Genomic DNA, 15,072 nt, shown 5'->3' on the forward strand with positions numbered 1-15,072 from the left:
GTTTGCACAAACCTTGGGTTCTGGAGCAGCATGCCACCTGGCGTGAAATTCTTTGAGGCCTCACCATTTGTAGTAAGCTTTATATAAATGCAATTACAATTACTGTCTTTTGGACAATTATAAGCTGAAAGAACTCTCCGCACTGTGTCTCCCTGATTCCTATGTGGCACAAAATTCATGATGAACTATTAGAAATCATGAAACAATGCAAAGGTTTTCTACAAGTAGTCAAAGATTAATCCATTTATTGGGAGGTGAAGCATGTAGGTCCGGATTTTGACAGATTTTTTGGGTGTATGAGTTAATATGTTTGAAATATTCTCATATGAGGGAAAATTAGATATCTGTATTATGTTCTTGCCTTTTTGATGACAGGTTATCTTAACATGAAGTCCCAGTAGACTATTATGTTTGTTGTATGTATTCATTAAGGGTAATCATAAATGTGTGGTGTGCAATTGAGAAATTCTAACACTGGATTTTTGTTTTCGTACATTCTCCTTAGATATGACAGCTGATTTGGAATTGTGTTATCTGTATACATGCATGACTGTGATATGGACAGCAGATGGTTGGCCTTACGTATCGTAATAAAATATTCCTTTACGTTAAAAACACTAGAAATTCACTGAAAAAAACTAAAGTTATAGTGATGTTATAGTTAGATCTGGTACTATTTTTTATTTTTAAGGTGATAACCTAAAAAAACAACTGAAATTCAACAGGTATAATTATTTCAAGTAACTATAACTCACATCCTCACCATGCATTGCTTATGATCTCACATATTACAGCACTCATAATATGTTTTGTGACATTATTGATAACATTACTGATAACAACTGAGTTCACATCAATGATGACAACAATGTGCATGGTGGGGTTGGGAGGTATAGTTACTTTTAAAATGTTACAGTTAAGCTTTTCACCTCACTATAGTGTCACTATAATTTTTGATTGTTTCAATGAATATATGTATATATGCGTGTGTGCGTGCATATATATATAGATAGATACAGTATATTTTATATATATATGTATATATGGGTGTGTGTGTGTCTGTGTGCGTGCATATATATATAGATATATTTTATATATATATATATATATATATATATATGTTTATATATATATATATATATTCACTGAAAAAACAGAGGTTACAGGGCACTATAGTACAGGGCATTATGCTTAGGTTCTGAGTTTACTCATACAAAAATTTTGAAATTCTCCAGTTACGGATAGAACTATTGAAGTAACTATAACTTGTGCCCTGAGCTAACTAGAACTCGCACCCCCACCATGCACAGTTTTTTATTAATCATGTTAAAACAAATGTTAGTGGTATTAATAATGATGTTATAAAAGATGTCAGAAATGCTTTAATATGTGGGGTAATTAGCAGGTCATGGCAAGGGCGCGAGTTATAGTTAGGCTATAGTTACGTTCAGCTATAGATACGTTAGGGCACAAGTTATAGTTACTTGAAATAACACTAATTACAAATACTGAATTTCAAAGGTTTTGTACAAGTAAATTCAGAGCCTTTAAAGTCCTTGTAACCTTTGTTTTCTAAGTGAATTTCTATGTATTCTATTTCCTAACTATAATGTCCCTGTAACCTTTGTTTTTTTAATCTAATGTCTATGTTTTTTTAATATAAAGTAATTCTCAATACTATATGTTAATTCAACCACTGCCACGTACGGCCTTTAGCAATGCACAGTGGGAGTTGGCTACAGGTCCATGTGCCCCCCTCCTTGGCCGAATTTGTCTCCTGAGACCCCATCCCCTGAGGCCTGGCCTTCAAATTGTTTTGGGAGGGGTGAGGGGGGCACGTGACCCCCCCCACCCTGGTTGATTTCAGCCACGGGAGCCCAGGGAAATGACCAGAGACACACATACACTTGAGCCCTCAATCTTAGGTGTACGGTCTGAGACCTTAACCACTAGGCCAAAAGTGACTCCTTAGCATGTGGTGTCCAGACTTAGCTGTGCCATTTAACCCAAAGCTTTGAAATTAAAAAAACACTTCAATGTGACATCACTGGGAATGTTTATTAGTGAAAACACTGCAAATACAGACACACTGCCATGAGATACAGTGATTTGAACCTTCAGCCTACTGACAGTCTAAGCCCTTTACCATTAGGTCAGAAGTGACCCTGTTCTGTAGCCTCTGGGAGGTGGCAGTTCCTGAGGCTGCGTGGGGACCATGGGACTCCCCCCCTCACAATTGTATGTTTGCCCTGGGGAGTTGGTGGTCCCCAAGGATGTCGGGGGACATGTACCCCCCCCCCCAATATTCATAATCTAATTAGCCTTGAGGAGGTGTCAGTCCTTGGGCTACAGGGGGCCCACACCCCTGCATAAAATTATACAATTACCCCAGGGAGGTGGTGGTCACCAAGGCTGCGGGGGGCATGTTGCCCCTGCATTTTTCTCTGCAATTGTCCCAGAGAAGTGATGGTCCCCGGGCTAATAGAAGCCCTAGGAGAGTGGCCCTGTGTTTCCCTCCTTTTTTATAGCCCACAATGCCCCAAGACCTGGCTTATCTGGAGGCAAATAAAAAAAATTAAAAAACAGGGTGGAAGACTGTCCTTTTTAAAAAACAAATGTCAGAAAATCTGTTGATCCAGATCCGCAGAATTTTGCAACATTTAAAAAAAAAGGCTTTTCTTTTTTTCACTTTTTTTGTGGGACTCAGCTGAAGCCCAGTCTCAAGATGGCTGCCAACCCTTCCTGGTTGAAGTTCTGGCAGCTAATCAGATATCAGCATGGGGACAATTGGATCTGCAGAAGATCTGTGTCAGAAGCTACCTATATTTCTTAAACTCTAATATCTCCAAAACTACTGAAGGGATTTACACCAAATCACAAAAAGCAAACTTACTGGACTAAGAGCTAGTTTTCTGTTACATTTGGTGTAATTCCATTAAGTGGTTCAGGCTGTAGTTGTGTTCAGAATTTTGAAAACAATCAGTTGATGTAGAATGGGGAAAAGTCTTTTAGGACCCTCCATTCTTCTCGGTCCCCGCTTGATGGAGTTTCTCCTGTGCTGTAAAATCAGTGTGAATGGCGTCACGCAGAGTGCCAGAGGGCGCTAACTTCTTTTTGCAGCTTCAGTAGATTTTCTATTTGAGTGGAGCTTCCTCAACACGAGCAGCAGCTTTCTCATCGCGAGCAGTTGTTGCCTACCGCAACTGTTAACATTCAGAAATTTCGCTTGCACTCTCCAACTTAGTGAATTCTCACGCTCGTGCTCACTAGCTTAATGCTGAGTGAGGAAAACTCAGTGAACTCCACCAACGGTGGGGAATTCTTCATCAACCCCTTTCTGTGACACACAATAATTAGAAGTACAATATGGTAGTGTATGAGCAGGTGAAAAGTTTACTACAGCAGAACACAGATGAATATAAGCCAGATTCACTTCAGTATGGAGGATAGCAGGACATACTCATCTTGAATGCCGCACATTTAACATTCCTCTCCATAAATCATTTTGTTCTGAGCCAGCTTTTGTTCCCACTGGTTCAAATGGCATCTGGTGAGCGAACCTTTCTTAAGAGGCAAACCAGGCTTCGATAGAGCAGAAGGCTGCCTCAGTTATTGCTTTAAGGCACACTGCCCTTTATTATAGGCCCTGTGTAGAGAAGCACACGCTAACCATATGGCAGGGCCTTGGAAAGGTCAATGACCCTCGAGTCTGATAGCTTAAAAACACCCTGAGAATGGAGGAGCTTATTTACAAGCCCCATGCACCGCCGGTGCATCATTTTCTGTGTCACACCAGCAGCACATAGTTCAGGCCCATATCTACAAGGTCACTTGCTGTGCTGCACTGATCCACAGGGCTTGTAAATATGCTCCGTAATCCTAAAAAGACATTGCCAAGGACACTGAAATGGGCAGGACCGTCTACTCATATGAGAAAATCCTTGTAACTCCTACATTAAACATGATAGGTATATATATATGTGTATATATGAATCACAATTTCGTTTTTGCAGAACTTCAAAAGTTTGTTGTCAGACCATGGGCCTAATTCATTAAAAGGTGGCGTAGCACTGTGCCAAAACTGGCAGAGCCATGCTGCGTCACTGGAGAAATGCAATACGGCGCACCCCTGTGTTTGCCCTTGCGCTGATGCTACAATAAGTTGCCCAGCGCCAACCGAGGCACCCTTTCACCATAGTTCAAGGGTGCCTGCATTGCAGAGAATTATTTTTTATGTGCAGAAATGTGTCCCTTCCTGCACAAAAACAATAATTTTTGGCATTTTGCTTATCCTATTTGTGCTGCACAATGCAGCACACATAGGAAGTAGCAAAGCGTTATTGCACATAAACAATCAGTAATGTTGTTTTGCGAATCCTATGTGTTCTATAGAAGGCAGCACACATAGGAAAAGCAAAAACGAAAAGAAATAAAAGTATTTCTCCTCATAGCGCCATGCTAAGGCCACTCTTGTTGCCCTTTGGTGCTGCCTCAAGTTTACAAATCCTTGTAAATCTGGGGCTTCAGCAAAATAAAATGGGTGTTGTTGTGGAACGCCCACAGCAACACCCATTGCATGCCTTTCTGCTGCAGAAAACTGTGTTGGAGGCCATATTTACAAGGCAGCGTTAAGGTACTCAAAGTGGCTTAACGCCGTCTTGTAAATATGGAAAATGGCACAACAGCGCCAACGGAGCGTCGCTGAAAGTGACGCTCCGATGGTTCTAAGGGTTCTTAAATAAGCCCCCAGTGTTCCTCAGAGAGCAAGGTTATGTGAGGCTCAGGTAAAGTTCTTTTTTCACACTGAAAAAAGCGTGTCACCAGTATCCTACCAACAAGTTCTAAACATTGGTGAAGCAAAGAAAAAGAAATAAAAACCTCTACAATAATATTTAGAGGAAACAAGATGAAAACAAAATCCATAGAATCCATTAATAGGAATGATGTGGTGTGTTTTATTGGTCTTGTAACCATGCCGTGATAGGGTGAGAGGCAGCGCATACAAAGCTACTGGGCAGTGATTAAATGAACTGTGTCCAAACGAAGATTCCTCCTCAATGGGACACTTCATCTAACTGATTTTTCAGTTGAACTTGTAATAACTCTACAGGCAAATAAACAAATAAATATATTCAGCTCCGTTATAATCTCCTTTGGTTGTATTGCCCTCTTCCTATGTTCCAGAACAAGGCCCTGAATAACATAAAACAAATGATCTACTGTTGGTCACATTTTTTTATACAACCTGTCTGGACAAAGAACGATTATTGGTTAGGAAGTGGTTTCAGCTCACAATATTTGGTTGATAGGACGGACGGTGGCAAAATATCAGTTCATAAAACGCAGTTCATGTGGTCTGCTCGCCTCATCTTGCCCGTTCCCTCACATGTCCGACTCCGGAACTATTACAAAATGACAGCCATGTCGGTAATGACTCAAGTTTAGTCAAACACCACATCGACCCAAATGTAAATGATGATGGGCCCGTAGTCAGGTCACATTCAACTGATTATAAGTGGTTCAGAATTTAGCCTCTCTCAGAATACATTGGTGCAAAGCAATTGACTTGTGCATTTTTATATACATGATATTTAAACCCCGAAGGTGTATCTTAGGTCAACCTTAACAGTGATGTCCCTGAATGTACATGCATGAGGGGGGAGGAATGAATGTTGCAAAAAAGTAAAAGAGAAAACGTGTTTTGAAGGTTTCATTTACAGTTTTCCAAGACTAGATACAAAACAGAGGACAATGGTTGTTCATACTGTACCTTTGCTCCGTTTATTGTGGCCCAAGAAAAGATGCATGCACTAACTTCAGACTTTATGCACTACAAGGTATTAAAATATGTACAACATTTTACAGGTGCTCTCTTCGGGGCTGTGTGGGAAGCCTCAAGTGTCGGCAACTCGAAAAAATAAATTGGTCTCAGTTCGCCAGCAGGAAGTTGAGCCCTCCGAACAGGACAGAGTTCAAGCATATTTTTTTTATTCATGACGCTTACAACAAACCATGCGGTGTATTAGCCAGCAGTTCGGCCAGCCATCTCTTGCAGCGTGGCATTAGTGACAGAATCCTGTGATAGAAATCAGAACAGTTTTTTTCTCCTTCCTCTGTGCATTTGACTTCATACTAGCAGAGATATGGTTAACTTCCTAATCCAACTTGATGGTGTTACTTTAAAAGAAAAATGTCAAATGTTAACTCATCAACCACATTAACCATATGGTGCTTTACTTTGACACATGACATGATTACCTATGGATGATACTATAAGGGGCGAGGCAGCAGGAGTAATTGTGCCAAAGGGGACGGTATAAATAGATTCGGAAAGGACATCTCTTTAATGGATTCAGTATGTTCTGCAAGGCTCGTGTCCCTCTTTCCTTCCTCCTTTCCTCCATTTTTAAAGGTAAAGATAAGATACCCAGTATACCAAGTTGAACAAACAGAAGGCAGTTGGGAAGAAGATCCGAGAGTAGGAGTCAATTTTGGCGACTCGAATATGTATCCTTCCATGCCTCCATGCGCCCGATCGACAGTCCTCAAAGCAACAGAAAAAGCTGGCACAATCCTTGCCATCCAGGCATTCATAACCGTATTCCTCATCCCTTTCTTGCAGATGTGTTGCGTTGTTCATTTGAATTGTTGCAGACCTGGGCCGGATATCAATAGTTGGTGCCTATTATGGGGGATAAAAGGGGTTGAAGGGGGGAGTAAAAGAAAACGGTGTTAATGTTTTTCAGCGGAACAGTGTGAGAATGTATAACTCCTTAAAGGCCCTAATATGTGTGATGCCCCTTTTCAATCAACCAGTGTGTGGGCAACCTCTACAGTACTGTGGATTTTCTGCAAAGCCATTTTAATTATTGAATGCCTTGATAAGGCAGATAGGGTAGTATTATGTGTTCATGGCTCTACTTTCAAAATGTGAGTGTGTTGTACCATCATAGCAACATTGAACTAATGGATCAGAGGAGCAGGAAAAGGGGAAGGAGGAAACCTCTATGTTCTGACAGGTAAGTGTTTTCCTTAAAACATGCAGGTTGTGGGTTACCATCATCTGCTAAAGCTTTGATGCTGGATTGCATGCTATCAGTTTGTTTAAATTTAATAAAATAGCAGGTTTCCTCCCACAATTTGCGGTGACCATCTAAATCGTAAAGCAGTTTTCATAGCTGATGGTGAAATAAGACAAACAAAAAATGCAATAGATCTATAGCAAATTTAGCCTGTCTGGGCTGGTAGGACATCTGACCTAGTCTTCAATGTAACTACTTTCTATTATTTCTATCAAATAATATGTCCTATACTAACCCTCTTAGATCTTAGGAAGTGTTATAAGTGTTTTGAACAGTATGTTGTTTTATAAAGAAATTGATAGAACAAAAGAAGCACATGCCACATTGAAACCTGAATACCTATTTTGTAACAAGCTCTCATTAAGATTGCAAGGATGGGGGCCTAAGATAGCTTCTGATTCATCTGGCCCTGTTGCAAGAATTATAGCCACCAAAATATTTAAGACAAATGTTTTGCCTTTGGGTAGAATATCAATCGCACAATTTCCCTGGTCATATTTTCAGTTATTTGGGGAAGGAACGTCCAATACTTATTCCATGGTTTACTTTACTTCAAGCCACCCAGAATTTACCGGTTTCAATTTTAACAAAGCTCATTACTGTTTTCTGTCTTCCAAAAATATCATGCATCTTTTTAAATCTGGAGAAGCCCTTTTCCAAGAGCTTTTTTCAAATCCAAGAAGATTTTTTAGTTAACAATGAACACTAGACAGATCTGTCAATACAATCTTCTAGCTACTTTAGTACATTAAATTTCTTTGAAGGGTAACTAGCACAATAAAAACTAGCATCTCAGATAAGCATACATTTAATTTCCAAAATAGCTGTAAATCACATGCACAAATGTTTTTGTGACCTTTTAGGTTGGGTTCCATCTCTAGTACATTTTTGTTCATTGTTATAAATATGAACATTTAGTGAATACACAGAGTTTTATGAGTTCTTTCTTTTTTTATTAGTTCTTCTGGATTCTTCGCACAGTATCCTCTCTGGTAAATCAGTCATCTCGGTTTCTATTTTCAAATGTATGTGCTATGCATCATAATACTGAGATGCTTCTATGAAATGGATATTTTAGAAGAAGGGATTTATGATGTTGAGTTTGCTTACTGTAAATTTCACATGACTGTGTGGCACAAACAAACTTTAAAAAACCTAATAATATAATGTCACACTGTGGTGATTTGCCCTTTAAATGCTGGATTCAGTTTGTGCATCCTAATCTAAGAGGGGATTTATGTACTTCAGGAATGATGCCTGCGAGGTACAAAAATAAACTGTAAACCTATAATAAATTTATGTTTTCTTCTACTCCATGCACAATGGTAATGCCTAATACCCAATGCACTATTAGCAGATCCATGCAAGGATAATACTGAGGTACTTGAAGTGGTGTAGCACAAATAGATGGATAGAGAAATTATCTAACTCCCTGATATATCTGATGAATACTTATAAAAAAAACACATGTTTATTGTTTTCTTTAAATGCATCGGATTAACTGTTTTTTCTTTCTTCATATCTGCCAGATCTGCTGTCCATGTCGGATGCTTGTTTTCAGTCATCCCATACTTAATTTTTAGTTCTAAAAAACATTCAGATCCTATTCGGAATTATATGAAATGCATTTGTATTATTATGCAAATTATAAAACGTTTAGGAAAATTCACACTATCATATCCAGGTACTTATAACAGCAAGCTTGTTGTTGTTACTCTTTTTTGAGTAACTGTATCCGAAATGAAGGACTAATGTGTATCGATTTCTTTTCTTCAGTCAGTGATGGATGTTGGCTATTTTGCGTCCTTTACCTATTAAGATGAGCGCCTATTTGACTCAATCAGAATGCCCATCCTACATCAGTTCCATGTAACAGTAGGGTTATCACAACCCAATTAAAATTAAAATAATGACCTCTTAGCATATAATAAATAGGTTATTTTTAGAGATTGCTTTTAATTATAGTTGTGGTTATAGTTATTAACATCCAGTTGGATTGAGGATTTCTTGGTTTAGAGTGTGTCCACATATGTTTCAACGTTTAAGTCTCAAATTTGCATCTCTTTTGCTGAAAATATGATATGTATGAAAACATTGCAGAATTAATGTCCTTTGGGTAGCATAACCTTTCTGATTACTAAACTATGTTGTACATTGCCTTACTTCAAACTTGAAAAAGACATTCCCACCGACTAAATCTTCACCAGCCATACTGTAGACCTTAAGGTCTAAGCAATGACAAACAGGTCTATTAAAAGGTGCTCAGTGTACCAAACATAAAGAATGTGGGAGTGGGAAAAAGGGATGGGTGCAATGTTCGGGCAATGATTGAAATAATATTAGCCACTGGTATTTACTCAAGGCCACATTCCAACCTGCTGTTTTGCACATCAGACACCTTGGACAGGAAGCAGCTGCCCTCGTAGTAGCATGTTTAATTTCTAATGAATGACTGGTGGACCATTAGAATGGCTATGTCTTATGAATTAGTAGAATAGTAAATTAAACAAAACCACAATCCGATCAAATATAAAAAAAATATGTCCTGTACAAATGCCTCACAACACCCATAGTCCTCTGTTTGGGAGCTACTTAAACAAAACATTTGCAGAAAAACAATGAGAGAGAATTTGTTAGGAAAAAAGTGTTCTTTTTGGCTTAAATATTTGTGCAAGCTGGGAAATGATGTGTGCTAAGCAATAAATAAACCTCACCTATCAATGCCACATGTAGCTGACTGATTCATACACTCTGAATGTGTGTCTCCAAATAATAAACCAGGAACTGCTTGCAAGAATAACCTTTAGGGACCTAATAAAACACATTATAGATCCTCAAAAATAAGAAAGTGTAAAGGCACAGGAGAATTTATCTTTTCAATTTTTCTGTATTGTTTCTCATTGTTTATTGCTCATGAGATTTTCTAACTGAACACATATCACTCTGGTCATCTGGACTCATACTGCACCATAGATGTGGACCCAACTCTAAAAGAAAAGTGCATTATAGACCCTTTCAAAGCTCTGACCTTTTGAATGTAATAATTATCAAACATTACTAGAAGAGCTTAAGTTCAGGTTTTGTTTCAAGTGGCCTATAGTTTTTAAGTAATGAATGAGGTATGAAAGGGTGTAATGCATGTTCTTTGTGCAGTTAAATAAGTTGATGCTCAATTGTTCATGTGAAGGTAAGAGAGCGTGTGAACAGGAGAGTGCAGAGTAAACACAATCAACATTACACTCTCTTTATTCATGTGATGGATGTGAACTGTAAGCCAGTTCAAAAGGAGTTGGCTAGTATTGAAAGTGGACTGATGGGCCAACTTCTCAAATATTCTTTGCAACTCTGCTGAATTCCATTTTTAACACCACGCTCTTCATTTGAGTGGAAGAAGATTTCCATGCCCAATCAAGTTCAATCTCATTAGGTCTGTAATTGTTCAACTCAGCAGTCACATGCAGTGTGCGTCCATTCCAAAAAGTGTATACCTTGAAGGCAAACATCCGAAGGAGCTGTGATTTTGAGCACAGAAAAAAGAGTAGGAGGGTTTTTTATGTTTAACACAAGAGAAAAAAGAGACAGGAAAAAAAGAGATAAGCGAAGATACATTTAATGAGTTATGCAAAAATCCAGTAATTAAACATGAACATAAACAGAGAGATGAATGTTCTATAAATGCAAAACTTACAATGTCACTTGGAAGATTAGGAGAAAGGGTGATTAGTGCAATTTGCCATGGTTGTATGAATGCAAGAATGCATAGTGTGCAGTAAATTAGCAATGTGTACTTGCAAGTCTTTTTTTAATTGCCGGTCAGTGTGGATAGATTCTCTCATAGAGGCTAAGTACCATTACCCAATGAAATAGTAGTAGGGACTGTGAAAGAAATGCATCACCTCCTGAACTTATCCATTTTGATAACTGCTGACATATTATTATATATTGTTATGTATCATATTAATGCACTAGGTTATATTTAAGTATGACTCTTGTAAATTACTCAATCACTTTGAAGGGCTTAAAGGCAATGTGCAAGAGGGAATTATGCCTAATCTCCTGAAATTCTTCCGAATGGTTTCAATGCCTCAATATCATTAATTTTAGACCTAGCGGTTTGAAAGAAATGAAATTGTGAGTAGAAAAAAAAATCTGAATATTCTGGCTTTGATGCCATTTTTATGGGAATTTCACCCACATATTTATCTTCTAGTGAGATGTTTACCCTATTGGGATTTTTGTTTGCAAACAGAGGAGCATGAGTAGAATTTCATTTGAAGTACATTTGTATGCCTTGAATAAATGTAAGTGATGTGGGTTAGGATTTTTCTTAATGCAATGTAACAGTGCTGACCAGTTCTACAACCTCAAATCATTTTGGAGTGTACCCAGATAAAAACTTTGGACTGTTACAGAAAATAGCCAGCTGACATAACTTTCATATAGTAAATATATGACTAACAATATTATAACATTTAAAACAGATAAAGACCCTAACACAGAACAATGTTTTAACTGAACAATGATTCAAAATATTTTTTCCAAAACCTTGTCAAATACACTGAATAAGGTAGCTGAAGTTTTCTTCTGCCATTATCCACAAGGGTTCATCGCAGAGAAGCAGATGCTTTCTGTATTTTAAATTAATGATCTCTTGTACGGCATTCAACAAGTTATTGGTATTATATCTGGTTATCCCTGGCACACAATATTGAACTTTGAAGAGAAACATTTAGGGATGGTACAATACCTATAGTTGGATGCGTATTTACAGACATACTTTTTCAATTAAGCCAGCCATGTGTTCAAGGCGTGGAATGTAGAGTAATTCAATCAAATATATAGATAACAATTCATTTCTTTCTATTCTTTTCCCAAACATATATGTTGGATAGAAATGTCTGTTTAATTATGATGGAAGTGAACCCCTGCCAAGAAGATCTTGGTGTTACATCAATGACTGTCCGTGACACCTGGCCTGCTCTTCCAGCTACACTGATGACCATTTGCGATGCTCTCCTTGGTCCTCATGGCCCACTTCCCAAAGAACAGAACTCCTTGTACTAGACATTTGAAGGCACCTCTTTCAGAGGAACCTACCTGGTTCAGGTATCTGGCCCATGCTTCATCACATTCAGCATCAACTTGTGATTTTCACCTAGTCTTGCATGATTAGATACCTGTGAAAGGAGCTTTGCATATTTAGGTACTATACTTACCTGAAATCATTAAAACTGCATATTTCCAGTTCTACTGATTGCATTTTTTTTGTTTCAGTTTCAAATTATTTATTACATTTTACTCTATTTTTCCAAATTGGTGTGGGATTTTTCTTTTGTTATTTTTTCACGTTACTACTTGAAGTGTGGCATAAATACTTTACGCAATGTCTCTAAGTTAAGCCTGATTGCTATTTGCCAAGCTACCAGATGGTTAGGAACAGGTTAATTTAGGGTATGTGTGTGACTTCACCCAGACAGGAATTGTGGTTGTTGCTTGAGTAGGGCTTCACTCTTCACCTCCAACCAGTAACCCAATTTTCTACAGCATGGACAATTGTTGCTACTGTACATTTTCTTGAGTTGTGAGCCTGTGTTCCCTCCTGCTACCTCTACATCTGCCACCCCCTGAAAAGCCTTTGGCTGCTCAACCTGGGCTACAACTGAGAGTCAAGTGCTGTAGAATTAGTTGGTCCAGTTGCAAAGGACCCATAGTAAACAAGGTTTCCAGGACATCAGGAGTTGAAGGCATCAACCCCATGGTTGGGTCTAGTATCTCCTGCTTTCCCCATGGTCCTTGCAAGGGGGTATGTATTAGTGCTACTGAACTTGTATTTCTGCTACTGAAACAAAAAAGTAAAAAGAATGACGTTATTCTGATATACGGTTGTGGTAGTGGCAAGAGAAATGAAAAGAATATTAATATCTGCTTCGCCCCAGGCAGATTTATTTTAAAAATATGATCTTTAGAATTTTGCAGGATCTTGCTTACATATTAGTAATGCATACTAGTGATGCATTCAATACATGATTACTGTTATTGTCTCCTGATATGACAGAGTACTTAACTACATTTGCTATTTCAAGGGCGTGGCCTGGCCTTCGGCAAGATGGCCATCACTTTATCCTATTGGAGCAGCCGTTTGTACCCCAAACTGGCTCGGAGGCCCCCCGGTGACCTGTGTGCTGCTTACTGGCTTGGCGGCAGTCCCCGTGGGGGCCGCTAGCTCTGTGTTTTCTGCTGGCTCTCAGAGGACGAGCCTCGCCATCTGGTGAGGCCTGCGGCGCTGGTGGTCGCGCCGCTTCCCGGCCTCGATGGCTTGGTTGGCGGGCCCTGCGGGGCGGCGCTGTTCGAGCGGCGCTACGGTGAGTTGGAGGGGGTGCTGGAGCCTTTCTCCCGAGGCCTGATCGACGGTCAGCTCGGACCACTGGGTGCTTCGGCTCTGGCCCGGTGAGCCGGGGGGGGGCTGGCTGGATAAGTTTCCCTGAACTGGTTTACCTGTGGCTGGATGATTGCGGTGTGGGCTGGGGTCTGGGAGCACCGGATTGGCCCCGGGACTGGCCGTGTTGCTGAGGTGCTGCTGGCTGGCTTTCTCCCCGAGTGGTCAGAAAGGGGGGAGCTGCCTGCGGGGCCCTCTGCGTTGTCTGGGTGCCGAGTGGGGGTTGGGTCTGTTAATGTTCGGTTTTTCTCTTTTCTGGTTTCCTTCTCTCTCTCTCTTTCATTGCTGGTTAACTGCGGGCGGGCATGTTGGGTCATTGTGGCAGCGCTCTAATTTTGTTGGGAAGTTGCGATGGAGTCGCAAAATGTGACAACGGTTCGTTGTCTTACTTGGAACGTGCGTGGCTTGAATGATAGACGAAAGGTGCGCCTCATGTCTGCTTATGTCAAACGTCATGAAATCGATATTTGCATTCTACAAGATACTCATTTAGTGGCTTCTGCGCAGGTCAGGCTGAAGGCTGGCTGGATCGGTGAATATCACTGTTCGGTGTTCTCATGCTATGCACGTGGCGTGGCGATCATGCAGAGTAAGGGGTTGCAGTGGCGCACGCAGAAAGTTGTAGCTGATCCTAATGGCAGATATGTCTTGTTAAGTGGGATGCTGATGGATAGAGCCTGTCGGCTACTGTCCATCTACGGTCCCAACATGGATGACCCTGAGTTCTTTTGCGAGGTGTGGCGGTTGGTGGAGTCACTGGGCAGCGGTTCTGTGATTTGGGGTGGGGTGGGGACTTTAATGTGATTTTGGACCCGATTGCGGACTGTGAAAGCTTGGCCAGGGTGCAGCATGTTGTTGCGGCAGAGGCTTTGACGTCTGTGATGGATGAGGGTGCTTTGGTAGATCTGTGGAGGGCAAAACATGGAACCGCAAGGGAGGGCACGTGTGTCAATTATGCCCATAGCAGCTGGTCCCGCATTGATCATTGGCTGGGTACGAGGGACGTGGAGCTCTGGACGCAGTCAGTGGAACATCTGGCTCGCACCTTATCTGATCACTCAACGGCGAAATTTGTGCTGGCGGTGCCCTGTGGGTTGGAGCGCACATTCATGTGGCGGCTGCTGCAGGGGGCGCTTCGGGACCAGGTGTTCTGGGAGGAGGTTTGCGAGGCCATAGTCAGTTCTTTGCTGAGAATAGTGGGTCTGTGAGCTCCGCAGGTACTCTATGGGAGGCCTTTAAGGTGGTAATTTGCGGAATGTGCCTCTCGAAGCAACATGGTGTACTGAGGACGCTTTGCTGGGAATTGGCCGATCTGGAGGGGAAGATAGCGGATTTGGTGCGACACTTGGTGCTGGACTGGTCGGGTGCAGTGCTTGCGGCTCTGCCGTGCGCTGTGTCTTTGTATGAGGAGGCCTCGCTCCGGGAGATCTGCTTTCTAGGGAAGTTTGCCAGGGCGAGGCGATATGGTGAGGGGGAGAGGGCCGGACGCATGTTGGCAAATATGCTGCGGAGGCCATGGGCCAGCAACTATGTCACTGAAATAGATAGTGCGGA

At 40.7% G+C, this 15,072-nt stretch overlaps 1 protein-coding gene across 5 annotated transcripts in view; it reads right to left on the bottom strand.

Annotated features, from left to right (window-relative positions):
- Nucleotides 1-5,966: 5,966 nt before the first annotated feature.
- The window catches only part of GABRG2 (gamma-aminobutyric acid type A receptor subunit gamma2), a 671,791-nt gene continuing 662,685 nt past the window's right edge, over nt 5,967-15,072 (bottom strand). For 2 of the 5 annotated variants that reach the window (XM_069199364.1, XM_069199366.1), the window contains exons 9-10: nt 10,571-10,594; nt 5,967-6,682 (exon numbers count right to left, since the gene is read on the bottom strand). In XM_069199364.1, the coding sequence (XP_069055465.1) occupies nt 6,407-6,682; nt 10,571-10,594 (300 nt within the window). In that variant the 3' untranslated portion in view covers nt 5,967-6,406. Of the gene's footprint in view, nt 6,683-9,796; nt 9,894-10,570; nt 10,595-15,072 lie in introns of all 5 variants that reach the window. The other 3 variants (XM_069199363.1, XM_069199367.1, XM_069199365.1) reach the window with 2 other exon arrangements.

This window comes from Pleurodeles waltl, chromosome 7, assembly GCF_031143425.1.
Source record: "Pleurodeles waltl isolate 20211129_DDA chromosome 7, aPleWal1.hap1.20221129, whole genome shotgun sequence".
Classification (NCBI taxonomy): Eukaryota; Metazoa; Chordata; class Amphibia; order Caudata; family Salamandridae; genus Pleurodeles; species Pleurodeles waltl.